Here is a 20,581-nt window from a genome sequence, read left to right as displayed (position 1 = left end):
TGTTCTGCTAGGGGACCAAGTGTGACTTCCTGAGTTCTACAATCGACCCTTCCAACCTCCTTTCTCACCTCTCTCCTGCCTTCATTGAACTTGACTCACACTGACCTTCTTAGGATTCCTTGACTGTGCCAAACACGTGCTTTCTGCCTGAGAGTCCTTGCTTATGTAGTTCTGTCTGCCTGCAACACTTCTTACTTTTGTCCTGGCTGGCGTCTTTCATCCTTTAGGTGTTTACTTAGGTGACACTTCCTCAGAAAAGTCTTCGCTGGCCAGCCAATCCTAAGTAGGTCTTATCTATTCTGTCTCATGACACCACTTTCTTCTCCTTTCTAACATATAACAAAGTTTGTAATTACGTATTTGTATGTTGATATGTTTAATGGAAGTCGTCTTCAACTAGATGTAAACCATGTTTATTAAGGCATTGTATAATCACTGTCTGGCTCATTATAGACTCACATTAAATATTTGGTAAAGGAGTGAATGAAAGAATAATGTGAGTTTATTGGACTCTTTAATATCCATCTCAGTAATGTACTGATTGGTGTGGTTGTGGTTGTTAGATTGTGGCATGTCCTGAAGTCCTTTCTCAGAAGATGGTGCCACCAGGAGCCGTGCAAGAGTCCTTCAGTCAGCCGCTCCTGTCTCTGGACCCCCAGCCTGAACAAGAGCCACAGAAGCCTGATCATCTGGAGGAAAATGGTGAGGCTCTCTAATTCAGTGGAACAGATGTGGCTAGAGAGTGGGTGCCCTGGCCAGGTGGGTAAGCGGTGTCTGTAACAGAGAGACTTCAGGCTGGGCAGCGTCTCTGCCCTCAGTAGTGTCTGGAGGCTGGGAAGGGCGGGGACCTGGAATCGAGTCCGTGGTGGTAACAGAGAGGTCAACTTGTAGGATGCCTAGGAACTGTACCACAGTTCTGGTCAAAAGCTAGAATGCAGATGATGACAACTATACAGGTACTGTTAAAAGATCTACAAAATTATTTTAGAAAAGTATCATATTGTTTTACAAGCGTTCTCGGACTCTACCTCATAGATTTTGTTGTCTTAATGCTTATATAAAGAAAGCTTTCCGGTTCCTAACTGCATTCATTTCTGGCTGCTTGTTCACCTTCACATCTTATTTCCAGCAGTGCTTCACGATGACCTTTAGAACATTTGTTCTTTCTCTTTCTCATCTTCCCTCCCTTTATTTGTTTTATTAACCTGTATTAGATAACATCATGGAGGGATTATGAATGGCTAAGTGTCTTATTTATGATGATATATGTCCACAAGTGTGTAATCTCTAATCAGAAGCTCTTGTTATCAGATATATATTTTAGAATTCAGAATTTTTCAGATTTAGTAAGGCAATATGATTCATATACCGTATATTACACTATCAACAGGATTTGAGGTGGTACCCCTTAATCACACACATTAATATTTCGGCAGTGACGTATGCATATTTACAGTAAGATTAAATAAAAACTTTGAATAGCTTCATATATGTTCTGGTCAGGTTTTGTTGTCAAATTAGTTCAATGCCTAACTTAATGAAAAAAACAACCTTTGATATTTAGAACTTTGGGATTTCGGAATTGTGAATCAGGAATCGTGAACCTATATTTCCTGTTTGGCCCCAGGCTTTCTTCTAGGTTCCCCTTAGTGGTCAGGTCTTTCACGTGACATGTCCCATGGCTCTAACCTTTTCTAGCTTTCCCTTCACTGTGGTGATAATAACAAATGCAGCAGCAGCAGCAGCAGCAACTATTAACTCTATGGTACTTACTACGTATGCGTCAGGAATTGCTCTAAGCTTTACTTACAGGAATTCATTGAACCTTCAGTGTATCAGGAAGAGTAGTCTTCACTGTTACCATCTGCCAGTGGGTCCTTTCTGTTTATTTATTTTAATATTTAAGTTATTTTATCTGTAATTTACAGAAGAAGAATCAAAAGATAATGAAAACAAATTTTTAAAGAAATTTTAACAAGAATTAAACCTCTTTGTGTCAGGTATATTTTGATAATGGAAACAACATAAAAATGGAAGAATACTGCCATACAATACTGTCCTTTTCGCAAAATGGGATAGTCCAGAATCTTGTAAAATATTGCGCGATGAAGTCCTTCCTGTTGAATGATTCACTGGATGAGATGGTCATATTGCTTTTATGAAATTAGAAATAAAGTGTTCATCATTGATTCTTGAGTTTGAGAAAATTCATCTAGGATATTATCATTTGTAGACTCATTCTAAGATTCCCCTTATACTTTCAGTTTCATCGTTTTCATTAGAGAGCACACTGCTCCCTGTCTCTCCGTCATCTTCTCATTCGTCTAATAGTGGAACGTTTTCTGCTGCAGATTTTTTTCTCTTTGCCAACATGGGTGGAAAATGAAAAATTCTGAATTCTCAACTATGCTCAATGAAAGCTAAAAGCTGGCGTCAGTAGTCTTATACCTTCTTGTAGATGATGCAAAACTCTGGGCAATGCACTTAATACTTAGGAAATAGTGAGGAATGATGATGTATTTCAATATTGCGCAATCCTAACTATTTCCTTTATTTTACCATTTTCTTACTATTTTAGTCTTTTATGCTCTCATTAGGAATAATTAATGAATAATGATAGTAAAAATGAAATGATTCCTAGAATGATGAAATAGAAAAATGTTTTATGATGTAGGAAAAATAAAATCACTCAGATCCAAAAATGTATCCTGGATTTGTAAAAGGGTCCAGTAGGTCCATGTGGAGATTACAAGATAGAATGAGTTTTACTCTATTTTTTAATAATACTAAAATGAATTTTCTTTTTGTTTTTTAGAAGGCCTGTAAAGGAATACAAGTCATGCAATTCTAGTCTTTAAAAATAGTTAAAACTGTTCAAAGCAGGAACCCAAAACCCCAAATTGTTTACTAGGCCTGGTTGGCATTCGAAGGGTTAATGCTCACACTAACCCAGTGGTATGAATAGGTATTGCTGTTACCCTCCTGTTAGAAATTAGGGAGCTGAGGCCTAGAAAGATTTAAGTAATTTGTTCAGGGTCAAAAAGCTAGTATGACAGAGCTTGCATTTTAACCTAAGCAGTCTGGCTCTAAATCTACACTTCTACCCCATTCTGAGCTATCCTGCCTTTGCTTTACCATCAATCCCTCCCAAGTTGCAGAATCTTATCCTCCTTAAACCTTGCCATCTTCCCTCCACTTGCAGAGTCTCATTACATCACGTTACTCTTTTTTTCCGTTTCTAGGTGCTGCTTCTCTTCTCTGCCCTGTTAGCCAGACCCTTGCCAGCTTCTTTATTTCAACAAAATTACTATGGTTTTTTGTTTGTTTGTTTGTTTGTTTGTTTTTACTACTCTGGGGGAAGCGGTATTCCTCATGCCTTTCTTTGATAGCACTGAGGGCTGGTCTTCTGCCCCTGGGACTCTTGAGCTTGCGAGGAGCTAGTCATTTACTTGAAAGCTAAAGAAACAATAGGTTTCACAGGAACTTCAAAAAAATAAGTGTAATTATTTGGAATGTAATTCTTATAATAATTCCAATTACAATTGGAATGTAGTCGGTAATCAAAATTACTGTTAGAACATAGACTACATTCATCTCTTTCTTCAAGTCTTCTTTTGACTCTTTAGCCACGCTCCTGGTTTCAGACCGTGTCTCTGTTTTTGGCTTTCATCCATAACCATTGTCTCCTCCTTTTTGTGTCATTGCTCATTACTTCCTGTTCCTTGGACATAAGCAAGCTACATATGCTACATACATCTCCAGAATTGGGGAAACCATAGCAAGGTGTAAACCATGGGATTAAAAGTTACAACCAAGTGGATTTGTCCAAGTTGAGACACACACAGACAGTGAGATCAGGGTACACCATGAATCTTGGACAAAGAACAAGCAGAGGTGACAGCAGAGAGTCAGATGGTCACCATCACTAGAGAATAGACCCTCCAGGCACTGCACATTATTCAGTCTGCCTGCAAAGCACCCTTATTCCTACCTTACCCACCCATACTTCGTGTAGGAAGGCTTTCCTGATGCTCCCACCTCCCGCTCTCCATACAGGTGTCCCTGCCTCTGTGTTCCTATGGGAACTAGGGTTAACTTCAAGTATAGTACTCTTTACCCTATTCTGGAAGTAAGTAAAGCTTATGTGTCTGTCCTTCCCATTAGACAGTGAAGTTTTGGAAGGCAAGAATTGTTTTACCTGCCTATTCCTATAACACACAGAGTAGACTTAATAATACATATTGATTGGCTGACTATAAAACAACCACAGTAATTCCTTAAAGGGAGAGAATGTGGACTAAGGCCTTGCTAATCAAAGTGTGATTCAAGGAGCAGCAGCACCAACAGCACCCGGGAGCTTGCTAGAAGTGCAAAATATGGGGGCCACCCCAGACTTACTGCGCCACAATCTGCCCTGTACCAAGGCCTCCAGGTGAATTGTTTACACATTAAAGCTTGAGAAGCTCTGGGTTCTGGGCAGGAATTCAGCTCCATGGACGCTGTGGGACTTGGGTTGTTCTTTGAGATGACTAGGTTTAATCTGGCAGAGTAGAGTGCCTCCTTATAGGGCGATGGCACAATCTGAGGTTAGCAGCAGGGATTCGCCTGACCAAAATAGGGAGTCCAGTGATTTGGGGAGAAGGGTGAATATAGGGTAGGTGGGGGAGGGACTGGAATGTCGAGAGTCTTGAGAGCCAAGCAGAAGAATTTGGCCTTGATGTATCAGGGCACCGTTGTGGATTCTTGAGTAAAAGTGGAACATGATGGCAACCGGAACTGGGCAAAGATATTCTCACTGACACCTCTTTTTCTCCCCTCTCAGCCCTTCCTGCTCTCCAAGTTTCTCCCCTTCCCCTGAAGGACAGCCAGGAGCTGACAGCCTCACTTCTCTCAGCTGGGTCCCAGGTGAGCTGGCGTCCCTGTGCCTGCTATGAGGACCCATGTCTATTCTTGGACAAGTAGCTTCCTGAATCCTGAATCTTTATCAGGAGTTCTGTCTCTCTAATTGGAGACCGGGCCTATCTTGGGTTCATACTTCAATGTCTTTTTCGTTCTACCAATACTCCCCTAACCTCTTTGAAGAATAGTCCCTCCCCTTACTTCTTTCCTTAATGCTCACAGTTCTTCCCATCACTCCAAATTTGAACGTAAGGAATGGGAATTTAGTGGAGGTCTCGTGTTTCAGAAGTTGGTGAAAATTGAAGATGTGGCTGATATGGCTGTTTCCTTTATCCTGGAGGAATGGGGACATTTGGACCAGTCCCAGAAGTCCCTCTATAGGGATGACAGGAAGGAGAATTATGAGAGTATTACTTCCATGGGTAAGACTTGTTTCGTCTGCATGGATTAGGACATCTTAACTTTGTTTTAAAGAATATTTCTAGTACATCTTATAAAAGCATGTATGTTTTCATTGTTATGACTTTGCGTATTTTTTTCTGTGAAAGAGTAAATCTACATTTTTTTTTCATTCAGCTTATTCTGATTCTTTCCATCATAATAAGGGTATGACTGAAGACTGATAATTCTTGGGGGATAGTATTTGTGTGCCAGCAAATACTATCTTTTTACTGCTTTAAAGTAAAAGAGCGTAAAACTAACAAGTTTGAATTTTAACAGATCTGTAGTAATTATTGTATTCTATTCCTTGACAAATTGAATAATTCTTAACTGAGTAATTCTCATGTGTGAAAGCATCTCAGACTTTGCTGAATAACTGTTTCTTATAGTGATCATTACAACATCTCAGTAGCATTCATTCTTTTCTTTCTAATGCATGGATGGCTAGTTGTTCTCTCTGTTACCATTCTCAGATCACTGGTACCTATTTTTTGATGTTTGCCCTGTCGGCCTCTACACTTTACATGTCGTATCCCTTCTTGAATTTTGTCCCCCCCAAATGAGATTTTTGCACCTATTTCTAACTAAGTTATGATCCTGGAAACTAATATTTGATTGTGCTGTCTGGATCAATTATAAAAATTTCAGCACTATGACAAAATTTTGGAGCTTATAGCTTTTAGCTGCTTTTGAATGAATTCTTTGAGAAGAACCACTATATATCAGGCACATTGGTAGACTTTAGATGAAATACTTGATAATGCCAGATGTCTTTTGAAAAGCATTATACCTAAGGGATTTTATTCATTCACAGGCTTTTATTTAAAAGTAGAAAACTGACTCTTGCTCTTTTAAAGTTTCTATTTCTTTTATTACTATTTACATATGTATATATTTGTATTCCTTTTCATTGATTTATTTGTGCATGCCCCCTGCTTATTTATCTATTGAGATCTAGTGGTCTTTCAAGGAATTATTATGTAGCGTATTTAATGCAATTTTTTTCATTCTCTTTTAAATTCAAAAACCTCACTTGTCTAATTTGAGTCTATTAGTATTGTTTTCTTTTTCAATTACTTTACAGGTATTTGATGGGTTTCAGAGTTGGAGGTTATTGGCACTGTTCTTTTGTATACCATTCTCCAAGCAGTTTTAAATTCTTGCTTTCTGATTTTTTTCTTTTCATTATCTATCTGTTTATTACTCTTATACTCTTCTACATTAAGAACATGTTCAGTGGTTTCTGCCTTTTTCATTTCTATGGAAAGAATAATCAAATGAATCTTGGAAACAGCTGTTTCCATGGAGTAGCTTGGGATGTTTGGGAACGAGACACAGTTCATTGAAGATTGCAAAGGAGAAGAAATTTGAGAAAGTTCTTATAGACAAACTTTCAGGAACTTTGTCTATGCAGGGGAAGAGAGAGAGGGCTGGTCACTGAAAGAATGCATGGGTTAGATGGATGGATTATTTTTGTATGTTCTTTTATTTTTAATAGAAATTTTAAGCATACTTAAATGCCACTAGAAAAGAGCTAGTAAAGAGTGAGTTTGAAATGTTGGGGCAAGGAAGAATGTATAATTGATGTAGGGAGGTCCCTGGAAAATCAGATGGCAGGGTGAGATCCAGGGTGCAGGATGAAGGATTGACCTTGGCTAGGAGAGAGACAGCTTTTCCACTGTGAGACGAAGGGAGGGGGGAAAAATAAGGCTGCCAGCAAGTTTGTAGTTGTGGTTATAAGATATTCAACGAGTTCTTGACTGGATAACTTTGACCTTCCTTAAATAGAAGACACAGTCACCTGTTGAGAGTGAGCAGGTGATGGAGTAGGTGGTGCAGTAGAGGTAAGTCCAGTGGAGAACTTTGATTTTAAAAAGGTCATGTCTGCACCTAGTTAAAATATGTATAAATATATGTGTGTGTATATATATATATATATATATATATATATGTACAAATGCGTATAACATGAAAAGTGAGTCACCTCCCCCCGATCCCCAGTCTCCTAGTCCCTCACCGAGGCAGTGACTATTACTAGTTTCTTGATTGTATCTAGATATATTCTGTGTATGTATAAGTTTGTGCAAAATGATAGTGTACCATACATATTAATTCTATTTTTTAAAAATAAGTTTTTATTGGGGAATATTGGGGAACAGTGTGTTTCTCCTGGGCCCATCAGCTCCAAGTCGTCGTCTTTCAGTCTAGTTGTGGAGGGCGCAGCTCAGCTCCAAGTCCAGTTGCCATTTTCAGTCTTTAGTTGCAGGAGGCGCAGCCCACCATCCCATGTGGGAATTGAACCGGCAACCTTGTTGTTGAGGGCTCGTCCTCTAACCATCTGAGCCATCGAGCCACCCTTCAGGAAGCTCAGCGGCAGCTCGTTGTCTTCAATCTAGTTATAGAGGGCACAGCTCACTGGCCCATGTGGAAATCGAATTGGCAACCCTGTCATTCAGAGCTTGTGCCCTAACCAGCTGAGCCATCCAGCCGCCCCCATACTATTCAATTTTTAAATACCGTGATGTATCTTGGAGATCATAATGGAGACCTTTTGATGTAGTTTCTGACAAAAATGAGTAGGGAAACTAGCCAACCTTAGAAACATAGGATGCTAGACAAGGCACCAGTTAGGTTGAAGAGCATGAGTTTATAAAGCACCAAATCTGCCTGATTGGGTGTTTTTGTAAACCATTGCCCCCATCTCACACACACATTGCATGACTCAGCAGCCAGGCATAGCATTGAGCTGTGAGTTCAGCTGAGCTGTGGAGTTCTCTGTCAAATATACAGATAAACCAGGAGAAGCAACAGAAAACTTGTCATGTATGTGGAGAAGAGATGGAGGAAGAGGGGAAAAAAGCAAATTTGTAAACTTACTGGTACAACAACCTGTATAATCACCGTTTCTGGAAAAGGGCAATTGTTAATTGCCTCAAAGAGGTGCATTGGGCTAATCTGATTTTTTTTATATTCACCCCCAGAAAAAGAAAGACATGAGCTTGTTTGATTTGTTGAATGGGACAGAATTCTGAGAAGAATGAAATGTGTGAGCATGAGTAGATGTGAATGAAAGAGAAAATGAAATATTACGATAGTCGAGATTACCTGCCTAGTTGAATGCGGGAGGAAAAAACATGTAAGAAGTCTGGTTTTGTGATAGAGCTTTTTTGTTTATATGTTTGTTTCTACTATTAAAACGTCTGTTTAGGAAGAGAATTAAGTAAAAATAGAAGATAAATTAAAATTAAAGTTGTCTTCATGGTACAAGAATTATAACTTCTCCCTCTGTCAAAAAAAGATAATAATACTATCTACCTCAAAGGGTCATTTTAAGGATTAAAGGCCATAAAATTGTAAAGCACTTAAAGGCATAGTGCCTGGTCCATAGTATGCATTCAGCAAATGTTAGCTTTTATTACCATTGTTATGTGATATTTGAAAACAGCTTTTATTTAAAAAAAAAATTGTTAGAAAATTCTCAATAAGCCATGACCTATCTCTCTAGCATTTAAACATTAATGTCCCCTATTTTTTTGTTAACTACTGAAGATTTGTCTTTGCAAACCATTTTAAATGTTAGTGTTTTGAGTGAAATATATGTTGCTGATTCAGTTACACAGGAAACTGATTGTAGCCTCTTAAACATCGATATTCATCAATGACTACTGAGTGTTAAACTAGCTCTTGACAGTAGTAGGTATTCTCTGTGTGTAGAAAGAATGCCTTTTTTCCTTTAGACTAATTCATAGCAAACTAAGATCCTTTGGGGATTGAAAAAGCTAGAAAGATCTCCTTTCTTCCCCAAGCTACGACGAAACAGGAAGAGGAAGGTGAACACTGGGTTAGCTGTATAACCTGATGTCAGATTTAATTAAGAATAGCTAATATTGCTCAGATATTCACAAACAGGTATGTATGTAAGTAGCATACCAAGAGGACGTCATCTTCATTAAATAGAGTGACCGTTCTCCCAGTCTCATCTCTGAGCCATTCTTGCCAGCTCTTTCTTCTTTAGCCTGTCTCAGTCTCCTGCTTAAATATTCTTTATCTCATCCCTGTGTTGTAAAGTCATTTTGTGAAGTCATGCACTCATGTTGGTTTCGTATAATGATTCTGTATCCCTTAGTCCTTTTTTTTTTCTAATGCAGGAAATAGCTAAAATTTTCCTCCTATTATTTCAGATTATGAGTCCAGAAATGACAATGTGGAACTCATAGTAAAGCACATTTCTGATGAAGCTGAATCGCACTGGATGACATCAGGAAGCACTGAAAGAAATGTTCCTCAGCGTCAAGAGTGTGGAGAAGTTAGTGACCTTCACAGCATGGTAGAAAGGTGGCAGGTAAGCCCCACTGTGGGCAAGTCAAGGCAGAACCCTTCCCAGAAAAGAGATTTTGGTGCCGTCACAGACATTAACCATAAGCAAAACACAAATGCCGAGAGAGGTCACAAATGTAATGATTGTGGTAAATTTTTCCTTCAAGCCTCAAACTTCATTCAACATCGGCGAATCCACACTGGGGAAAAACCATTTAAGTGTGGTGAGTGTGGGAAAAGCTACAATCAGCGTGTACATCTTACTCAGCATCAGCGAGTCCACACCGGTGAGAAACCCTACAAATGTCAGGTGTGCGGAAAAGCCTTCCGTGTGAGCTCCCACCTCGTCCAGCACCACAGCGTACACAGTGGAGAGAGACCTTATGGATGTACTGAATGCGGGAAGAACTTCGGTCGGCACTCCCATCTGATTGAGCACCTGAAGCGCCACTTTCGAGAAAAATCCCAAAGATGTACGTATGAGGACTTTGTATCGGAGAATAAATGGAGGCAAACATTATTTGATTAGCTTAGAATGATAGCACTGATGGATTGTGATGCTGGGAGCAGTAGGATGGAGCAAAGATTACAGTCTATTTTATTATTATTTATTCTTAATTATCAAATTAGTAGGCAAAACCCTATGCCTGCCCCCCATCTTCACAACTTCCCTTTCCCCAGAGGTACTTGTTTTCAGCTCTATTTCTTCTGGTAATTCCATATTTTATTTTTTATGATTATTATTTTTTCATTAGGTTCAGGTGTACAAAGCAACATAATAGACATTTAAACCCCTCATAAAGTGATAACCCCCATCCCCAAGCTACTATCTCTCTAACATCTTATATAGAGATGTTGCAATATAACATCTCTATATAATGTTGCAACATCTTATATAATGTTGCAATACCATTGACTATCTTCCCTATGTTGTACTCCACATCCAGTGACTATGTATACCTGTATACTTCATTATAGTTGACATGCAATATTATTCTTCTTCAGCTTCAGGTGTATAGCACATTGGACACAGTCTATGAAGTTATCCCCTGATAAGTCCAGTGCCCATCTGGCACCTTACATGATCTTTACAACATTGTTGATTATATTCCTTATACTGTATTAACTACCAATTTGTATTTCTTAATACCTTCACCTTTTTCACCCTGCCCCCAACCCCATTCCCGTCTATCACCCTGATAGATCTAGTACCTATCTGGCACATACCTAGTTATTACAGTATTATTGACTATGTTTCTTATGCTATACCCTATGTTCCCATAACTACCGTGTAACAACCAATTTGTACTTCTTAATCCCTTCCCCTTTCACCCATCCTTACCACCCCTCCCATCTTAAAGAAATCCCTCTAAGATTCCTTGTAATACTGGTTTGGTGGTGATGAACTCCTTCAGCTTTTTCTTGTCTGGGAAGCTCCTTATCTGTCCTTTAATCCTAAATGATAGCCTTGCTGGGTAGAGTAATCTTGGTTGTATGTCATTTTTCATCACTTGGAATATTTCCTGCCACTCCCTTCTTGCCTGCAAAGTTTCTGTTGAGAAATCAGCTGCTAGTCTTACGGGGGCTCCCTTGTAGGTAACTAACTGCTTTTCTCTTGCTGCTATTAAGATTGTCTGTTTGTCTTTTAACATTTGGCATTTTATTTATGATGTGTCTTGGTGTGGGCCTCATTGGGTTCTTCTTGTTTGGGACCCTCTGCACTTCCTGAGCTTGTATGTTTATTTCCTTCACCAGGTTAGGGAAATTTTCTGTCATTATTTCTTCAAATAGGTTTGCAATTCCTTGCTCTCTTCTCCTTCTGGTACCCCTATGACGTGAATGTTGGTATGCTTGATATTGTCCCAGAGGCCCCTTAAACTGTCCTCGATTTTTTGGATTCTTTTTTCATTTTGCTGTTCTGGTTGGGTGTTTTCTGCTACTTTACCTTCTACATCGCTGGTTGGATCCTCTGCTTCATCTAATCCACTGTTGACCCCCTGTACTGTATTCTTCATTTCCATTATTGTATCCTTATTTCTGACTGGCTCTTTTTCATGGTTTCCATCTCCATGTTTTTTTTTTAATAATTTTTTTTTTGGAAAGATTTTATTGGGGAAGAGGAACAGGACTTGATTGGGATACAGTGTGTACTTCCAGGACTTTTTTCCAAGTCAAGTTGTTGTCCTTTCAATCTTAGTTGTGGAGGGTGCCATTCAGCTTCAAGTTGTTGTCCTTTCAGTCTTAGTTGTGGAGGGCGCAGCTCAGCTCCAGGTCCAGTTGCCGTTGCTAGTTGCAGGGGGCGCAGCCCACCATCCCTTGCGGGAGTCGAACCGGCAACCTTGTGGTTGAGAGGATGCGCTCCAACCAACTGAGCCATCTGGGAGCTCAGCGGCAGCTCAGCTCAAGGTGCCATGTTCAATCTTAGTTGCAGGGGGCGATGCCCACCATCCCTTGCGGGACTTGAGGAATCGAACTGGCAACCTTGTGGTTGAGAGCCCGTGCTCCAACCAACTGAGCCATCTGGGAGGCAGCTCAGCTCAAGGTGCCGTGTTCAATCTTAGTTGTAGGGGGCCGAGCCCACCATCCCTTGCAGGATTCGGAGTAGTTGAACCGGCAACCTTGTGGTTGAGAGCCCACTGGCCCATGTGGGAATCGAACCGGCAGCCTTCAGAGTTAGGAGCACAGAGCTCCAACCGCCTGAGCCACCAGGCCGGCCCTCCATCTCCATTTTTATGCTTCCTATTTCTCTGTTGAAGTTCCCCCAGAGATCACGGAGCATTTTTATAACCAGTGTTTGGAACTCTGCATCTGATAGATTGCTTATCTCCGTTTCATTTAGTTTTTTTTCTGGAGCTTTGTTCTGTTGTTTTATTTGGGATATGTTCTTTTTCTTCCCAGTTTGGCTGCCTCTATGTGCTTGTTTCTATGTATAAGGTAGGGCTGCTATGTCTTCTGGTCTTAGTAGAGTGGCCTTATGTAGTAGGTGTGCTGTGGGGTTCGGTGGCGCAGTCTTTCTGGTCCCCTGAGCCATGCACTCCAGGTGTGTCCCCTGTGTAGGATGTGTGTATGCCCCTTTTGTAGTTGAGCCTTGGCTGATAATTGCACATCAATGTGAGGGACTGACCCTTGGGCTCACTCACTGGCTGTGAGGACTGGCCTTGATTACAGTGGAAGGGTTGTCGTGCAGGGGCTGATCTTACAGAGCAGGATCTGCCTCAGCAGGACTCTGGTGCCTGCCCAGTCGGCCCCTTGGGTGTGTCACACTTGGAGGCAGCTGGGTAATGCTCCAGCTCATTTTGAAGCTGGCCACTGGGGGCACCACCTTGGAGGGGATCCACTGTAGGTCAAGTTCAGCCACAGCCCGTGCCCCACCTGGGGCCACCTGGCTGGAGCCACAAGGAAATCCGCAGATGGCTGCCAGCTGTGCTGTGCTTGGAAGCACCTTGAGAGGCCAAGCCACGAACCAAGGCCGGCTGCCACTAGTGCTGCACTTAAGGCTGCTCAGCCAGAGGCACAGAACACGCTCTAGTGAGATGCTGTTTGTCTGGGTTCCACGAACCTTTGAGAAAATCTGCAGCTTGAGTCAAGGTTGGCAGTCTGCACAAAAAAGCCACTGAAGCGACCTGGGTGTGCCCGAAAGTTGGGCGAGGCCAGGTCTCGAATCGCCAGGGCATGGGGAACAAACGGCGGAGATTCAGATATGGTGGCCATGTGTCCATATGCGAGGAAGGAAGATGGCGCAGTAGGTAAACACTGTGCTTACCTTCTCTCACAACCACATCAAAATTACAACTAATCTACAAAACAACTATTATTGAGAATCATCTAGAGTCAAGCTAAACTGAAGCCTTCAACTAAGGACTTGCAGAAGAAGCCACCTCCAGAATAGGAAGAGCAGAGACGCAGAATGGGCTGGTCCCACACCTGTGAGTGACCATCAAAGATCGGGAGGGATATTTCGGCTGTGGAGGACTCCCCCTACCCCCCAGAAGAGCAAGAGGTCCCAGCCCTAACCCAGCCCTGGGTTCCAGTGCTGGGGAGAGAAGTCCTCATAATTTCTGGTTGTGAAAACCAGTGGAGATTGTGACTGAGTGAGACTAAGGGCAGCTGAGCTCCAAGGTGCTCCTCTTAAAGGGACCACACACAGACTTACGCACCAATGGAATCACTCAGTCAAAGCTCCAGTGATAGGGCAGGAAGGGGGAAGGCTCAGCAAAGAAACAGTGGCCTCTGCGAGCTCCTCTGTGCAGATGAAAGCCGCCTCTCCAGCCCGTCAGCAGCCAGACAACTCAGTTCCTCCCCATATGTCCCTGCCGCCTCTCCAGCCCCTGCCCTATCACTGGCTTTGAGTGAGTGATTCCATTGGTGCGTAAGTCTGTGTGTGGTCCCTTTAAGAGGAGCACCTTGGAGCGCAGCTGCCCTTAGTCTCACTCAGTCACAATCTCCACGGGTTTTCACAACCAGAAATTATGGGGACTTCTCTCCCCAGCACTGGAACCCAGGGCTGGGTTAGGGCTGGGACCTCTTGCTCTTCTGGGGGGTAGGGGGAGTCCTCCACAGCCGAAATATCCCTCCCGATCTTCGATGGTCACTCACAGGTGTGGGACCAGCCCATTCTGCGTCTCTGCTCTTCCTATTCTGGAGGTGGCTTCTTCTGCAAGTCCTTAGTTGAAAGGCTTCAGTTTAGCTTGACTCTAGATGATTCTCAATAATAGTTGTTTTGTAGATTAGTTGTAATTTTGATGTGGTTGTGAGAGAAGGTAAGCACAGTGTTTTACCTACTGTGCCATCTTGGTTGCCCCTCCATATTTTAAATTTGCTTGACTTTCGATTATAGTAAATGAGGATTTTGGCTTTTACTTGCTTCTTTCCTTCTTATTCCAATTTAGTTATTTCACTTTAAAATGCTGGAATAATAGTACAGGAAGTTTGGAGGAAAAAAAATTGGGAGAAAAAAAAATCACCCATAATCTCACCATCCTAATAGACTATTATTATATAGGGTATTCCCTCCTGTCCTTTTTCTTCCTTTTTCTTTCTTTTTAAATTTTATTGGGGTGACAATGGTTAGTAAAATTACATAGGTTTCAGGTGTACAATTCTGTAATATCTATATATCACATTGTGTGTTCACCACCTAAAGTCAGTTCTCCTTCCATCACCATATATTTGAACCTCCTATCCTTTTTCATAAGCTTATTTTTACATAGTTGTACTCATAGGTTACAATTAAATATTAGACATACACTCTTTCCAGTGTTTCTTGGCTCTCCTGTTTGTTATTTTTGACAGTCTGCCACTGTGGAGACATGTTTGTTATTTTTGACAATCTGCCATTGTATGGAGGCATCATAATTTACTCAGCTGTTCCCCTGTTGAAGTTCTAATTTTTTGTCTTTTGTCCTGGTAACTTTGCTTATGCATTTTTCTATATTCAGGATTATTTTCTGAAAATAAATGCCCAGAAGTGGGATTAGTGGATGAAAGGCCAAAAACATCTTTATGGCTCTTCATATATATTGCTAAATTGCTTTTTAAAACAATTGTACCACATACAAGAGTATCAGTTGTACTAAAATTCTTACAGGGTTATCAAAAAATTTTTTTAACAGATTGAATAAACAGAAGAGAATTCTTTGCTATATTCATTTTCATAAATTTGGTATGAATAAGATTGTGTTATTTTCCTGTTTACTTATTTTTTTTTTATCGCTTTAAGTGACTTTTACAGGATGAGATTACATTAAATTGTGCTGTGAACTTAATGGCTCTTATTAACATTCTTCAGAAAATTCTAAGACTGGCCATAGTATTTATTTTTCAATTATGCTTTCGATGTCCCCAAGCCCAGCTACTTGTCATTCACATTGACAGCCACTGCTGCCTCTTTCCACTGGGCTTGGAAAACGATTGCTTTAAAATAAGGTCTTTTCTATTACATCTTCCCTGCAGTTGTTCTTCTGACTAGTTTCCTAGTTAATATTCACCTACCCCCCACCCCTTTCTTTGATCAAAAGAAGGATACTTTGTGTGTTCTTCCAGCCATATTTATGGAGAGCCTCTAGTCCTGGGTGCTGGGAATACACAGTGAACAGAACAGATGCAGTTCATGCCCCTGTGAAGCTGTTGGTCTGGTAGACGTAGCAGATACTGAGAGTGATGATGAGCGTTTTCATAGGAGAAGTATAGGGTGCAGTGGGAGGGAAGCTGCAGCTGCAGTGTCGGCTACAGTTGAAGAGAGCCGAGACTGACACATCACCTACCCTCTTGACAATATTTTATACTGGCTCATTTCTCTTTTCCTGGCTTCTAACCAGGTGTTTTTCCAATTCCATAGAGCCCTCATAATCCTTTGCTTCCCATTCTTCCAGTTTTTGTCAGTTCTCACCACCCAGTTGTGTATTTCTGTTCTATCTCATACTGTCTGCCTAACTCATGTTGTGGTAATGACCCCTTCCACATATTCTACCTCCTCTCCTATTTCAGAATTCCTATCTCGCTTTCCCATATAATAAAAGTGCTTTGCTGATCCCTGTGATTGCCTAACTCCAATCATTCTTACCACCCTTCTGAATAAGCCTCTTCTTTGTCTTGTTCTTTTCACTGGACAAACACCAAACGGTTCTTTTCATTCCTGTTAGCATCAAGTACATACATGCACCACCCTTTGTTCCTCCTATTACATCATAGTTTCATTTGATTATCCTCTTTTTCCTGACAGTTTATTGTTGTTGTGTAAAAGAATTGATGACATTTGCCTTTCCTCTTTATTTTTTTCAGGCAGTGACAAAAGAAATAAGAACACAAAATTGAATGTTAAGAAGAAAATTTCAGAATTTTCAGAAGCGGACATGGAACTCTCCGGAAGAACCCAAAGAAATGTTTCTCAAGTTCAAGATTTTGGAGAAGGCAAGTTGGAAAGAAAGCAGGGAATTCCCATGAAAGAGATACTAGGACAACCCTCTTTAAAGAGGATAAATTGCAATGAAGTCACATATGTCCACAAAAAGTCCTCCACAGGAGAGAGACCACATAAATGTAATGTATGTGGAAAAAGCTTTATTCAGAGTGCCCATCTTATTCAACATCAGCGAATACACACTGGGGAGAAACCATTTAGGTGTGATGAGTGTGGGAAAAGCTACAATCAACGTGTGCATCTAACTCAACATCAGCGAGTCCACACCGGTGAAAAGCCGTATACGTGTCATTTATGTGGGAAAGCGTTTAGAGTGAGGTCCCATCTTGTTCAGCATCAGAGTGTGCACAGTGGGGAGAGACCCTTTAAGTGTAATGAGTGTGGAAAAGGCTTTGGGAGGCGTTCACACCTTGCTGGGCATCTGAGACTTCACTCCAGAGAGAAATCCCATCAGTGTCATGAATGTGGAGAAATCTTTTTTCAGTATGTTAGCCTCATTGAACATCAGGTGCTCCACATGGGTCAGAAAAATGAAAAAAATGGCATTTGTGACGAAGCATATAGTTGGAACTTAACAGTGATTGAAGATAAGAAGATTGAGTTACAAGAACAGCCTTACAAGTGTGATATATGTGGCAAAGCCTTTAGTTATAGTTCTGACCTTATTCAGCATTACAGAACTCATACTGCAGAGAAAACCTATAAATGTGATATATGTAGAGAAAATGTTGACCAGTGTTCCCACATAAAACAACATCAAAAAACCTATTCCACCATAAAATCCCATCAATGTAATGAATGTGGCAGAGGCTTCACTCTGAAGTCACATCTTAATGAACATCAGCGAATCCATACTGGTGAGAAACCCTTTCAGTGTAAAGAATGTGGGATGAGTTTCAGTTGGAGTTGTAGCCTCTTCAAACATCTGAGAAGTCATGAGAGGACAGATTCCATAAGTACCTTAAGTGTGTAGATGTTTCTATTGTAGCACAGCTCTTACTTAATTTTAGAGAAGTCTTCCTGAAGCGAAACCCTACTTGTATAATGAACGTAATAACTTCAAGCAGTTTTGCCAGCTTAACCCTCAAACCTACAGATACATTGAAACTCTTCAGTTAAAACTTAGGAACACTGGAGAACAGTAAATATTCCTCTTGAGAAAATGCTTCCATTAGCATCTTCATGCTTGAGAATGTAGACAAGAAAACCCATGGATAAGGTGGATGAAGGAAAGCCGTCAGGCACTCATTTGAATCTCAGAACATTAACACTGAGAAAAGCCTCATGAATGCAGTAGATACAAGCTTTATTTGTAGTTTCTGCCTTGTTTGACAGCTTATCTATTCAGGGAAAAGCACAGGTAAAGGAGAAAAGAACTCTTCAGCATGATACCTATTTTGGTACCTCAGCAATGAACCTTTCCTAGAAATGATTATCCTAGCCACTAGAACGCTCCGGTCATTGTTCCCATCGTAAGTATTAAACCTTTTGAAAAGAAATTGACTTGGGTATTTTGGCAAAATTGGGATTCAGAGGCTGGATGGTATGTGTTCCTGCTGTCTTACTAAATCTACAACTTCTCCATGAAACACACTACACTTTTTTGTTTTGTTTTGATTCTACTAGCATCAAGGGTAGTTATTAGAAAAAGGAGTTCAATTTGTCAATTCAGGAGAAACTGTTGGTCAGTCACGTCTTGAGGTGGAGGGGGAGAGGGACCTTAGTGGAATAGAGAAGACCGGCCAAACTGTGGACTGTTTATTTTCTGTTCCCCACAAGAATGAGGGCAGCTACGTCCATAGAAGGAATTGGACCAAGTTGAATTAAGAATCATGGTCCAAGCAGCATGTGTACCAAGTCCTAGTTGCTCTGGAGATAGGTCTCCCCCATAGGATAATGGCATGTAGAAAGAGTTTCAATTTGAGTTGCAGCTGGATTTGAAAGTAAACAGTAATTAGGAGCAGGGAGGACATGGTTTGGTTAGGCCTGTCTTGTGGGGAAGTCTGGATAGGAGTTGTGGGGGGAAGAAGATGACATGGGGAAAAGGGTTAACCTGAGCCTATTTGCTAGTGAAAGAGAGAGAGTACTCGTGGGCGCTGCTGAAGGCCTGCTTCTGCTGACTGCCTAGCGTACAATAAACAATAAATACCGTGTTGTACCGTGACCGTGTTGTACACTGGTGTCCTGTGCAGATCTCTTTGACCGAGCTGGCACACCCTTCCCTAGCTGCTCTGAGGTTTGGCTGCTAAGTGCTTGCAGCTCTTCCCTTCTCCAGAGACTCTGGAGAATTTACCCTCAGATCGTGGGAGCTGCCTCACTCAGGAGTAATCTGCCCTCCCCACTGCCCAGCCACTGACAAATAAGGAGACACAAAAGGCTGATTCACTTGCCTCCAGGCAGGGGGGAAGCTGTAATGTATTAGGTTGGTGCAAAAGTAATTGCAATTTAAAAGGTTAAAAATTGCCAAAACTGCAACTATTTTTGCACCAACCTAATAGTTTATGTTCTAGAACACCCTTTGTGGATCAGGCCAAGGCTAAACCTTATGAGATTACATCCATGCTTGGCTCTTACCCTTCTTGATCCTGTTCCATTCCCTCCCGCAAAGACTTTTCCTGAAGAGCACTCTCTCAGCTAATCAGTGGCTCTGAATCCCTGTCTCAGACTCTGCTTTAGGGAACCTGATCTAAGACATTTGGTGCTGCGAGCAGTCCTAGGAGGCTGACTGTAAGAATTCACTGTGCAGGTGGGCCCGACCAGGCGGCAGTGTGGATGCTGTCACTTATGGTGGGTGGCACGGCGGGGTGGTAGTCCCTGGCTTCGGGCGGCTGTTCAGGTGTGAGACACTGGTGAACTGGGAGGGCACACAGGTGGAAAGGGATGTACTGACGCGTAAGGTTTAGGGAAAAAAATGAAAATAATATAGATTATGGAATTGGATGGTTCTTGCTGAAAGTCACTGATTGAAGAGAAAATGACACATGGGACAAATAACCACCAACTTAATGCAAAGTGTGAGTGTCAGAGGGCCTTCTGGGGAGCATTAAGGAGACTTGTCTCCTGCAAATAGAATCATCGAGCTAAAGGTCAGGTGTGAGACAAGAGTGACAGCTTCAGTAAAGCCTAGTGTTAACATTTATTGAGCATTTACCATGTTCTGTACATGCTAAGTGCTTTATGTGGACCATCTCAATCCTCACAACATTATGAGATAGTTTCACTCATTAGCACTCTTCATTTTACAGCTGGGAAAAGTGAGGTTCAGAATAGTTCGTTCACTTGCCCAAAGTCACACAGCCCCATGTGGCAGAACTAGCATTCGAACCCAGCTTATTTTGCCTCCAAAAGCTAAGCTCTTAAGCACTAAACTATGCTGTGTCTTATATTATTAACCATCAAACATTACAAAGTGGTAAAACTCTTGTCACCTGTGTGGCAAACAGTTTTGATTCAAGATCTGCTAAAATCATACAGTTACAGAATCTTAGAATTGTAATGGGCCCCATAGGATCATCAAATCCACTGGAAGAATCCCCTTTCAGTTTGTAGGCATGTGCATGTAACATGTGCTTAACAACTGTTGAACTGGAGAAAACGTTCCCTGGCAACTGATTAGCCAGTTTCTGCATAAAACCCTTTGAATGATGGGGAGTTCATTGCCTTCCAAAGCAGCCTCTTCTATTTTGAAACAGCTCTGATTTTCAGAAACTTCTTTCGGAGCCCAAAACTATGTTTATCTGTATGATCTTAAATCTTTCATTGCTTCTAGCTGCAGAAAAAAAAATTAGTTTTATGATTTGAACATTTGACTGAAAAGTATTTTGCTGCCACAAGTCACATTTATCACAGCCTTCCCTTCCAAACCTCCAAAGGGAAAGGGAAACAAAACAAAACGTGTATTTTGTTTGCACAAGTTTGGGCCAGTTAGAGCAAGATTTGTTTGCTCAAGATGCTACTTCCTTGTCCTTTTTAACATTTTCATGAAAATACTAAAAAAGACTAAAG

General features: G+C 41.2%; 1 protein-coding gene across 1 annotated transcript in view; it reads left to right on the top strand.

The window, feature by feature from the left end:
- Window positions 1-20,581, top strand: part of LOC308499434 (uncharacterized protein) — a 76,261-nt gene that overhangs the window by 4,073 nt on the left and 51,607 nt on the right. Inside the window, exons 3-7 of the mRNA XM_081052873.1 lie at window positions 564-702; window positions 4,823-4,905; window positions 5,186-5,321; window positions 9,522-10,130; window positions 16,438-17,541. Coding sequence (XP_080908999.1) covers window positions 564-702; window positions 4,823-4,905; window positions 5,186-5,321; window positions 9,522-10,130; window positions 16,438-17,541 — 2,071 coding nt within the window. The remainder of the gene's footprint in view (window positions 1-563; window positions 703-4,822; window positions 4,906-5,185; window positions 5,322-9,521; window positions 10,131-16,437; window positions 17,542-20,581) is intronic.

This window comes from Rhinolophus hipposideros, assembly GCF_964194185.1.
Source record: "Rhinolophus hipposideros genome assembly, chromosome: 7".
Taxonomy (NCBI): Eukaryota; Metazoa; Chordata; class Mammalia; order Chiroptera; family Rhinolophidae; genus Rhinolophus; species Rhinolophus hipposideros.
Note: the sequence above shows the minus strand (reverse complement) of the source record. Positions and strands in the feature narration are given on the sequence as shown.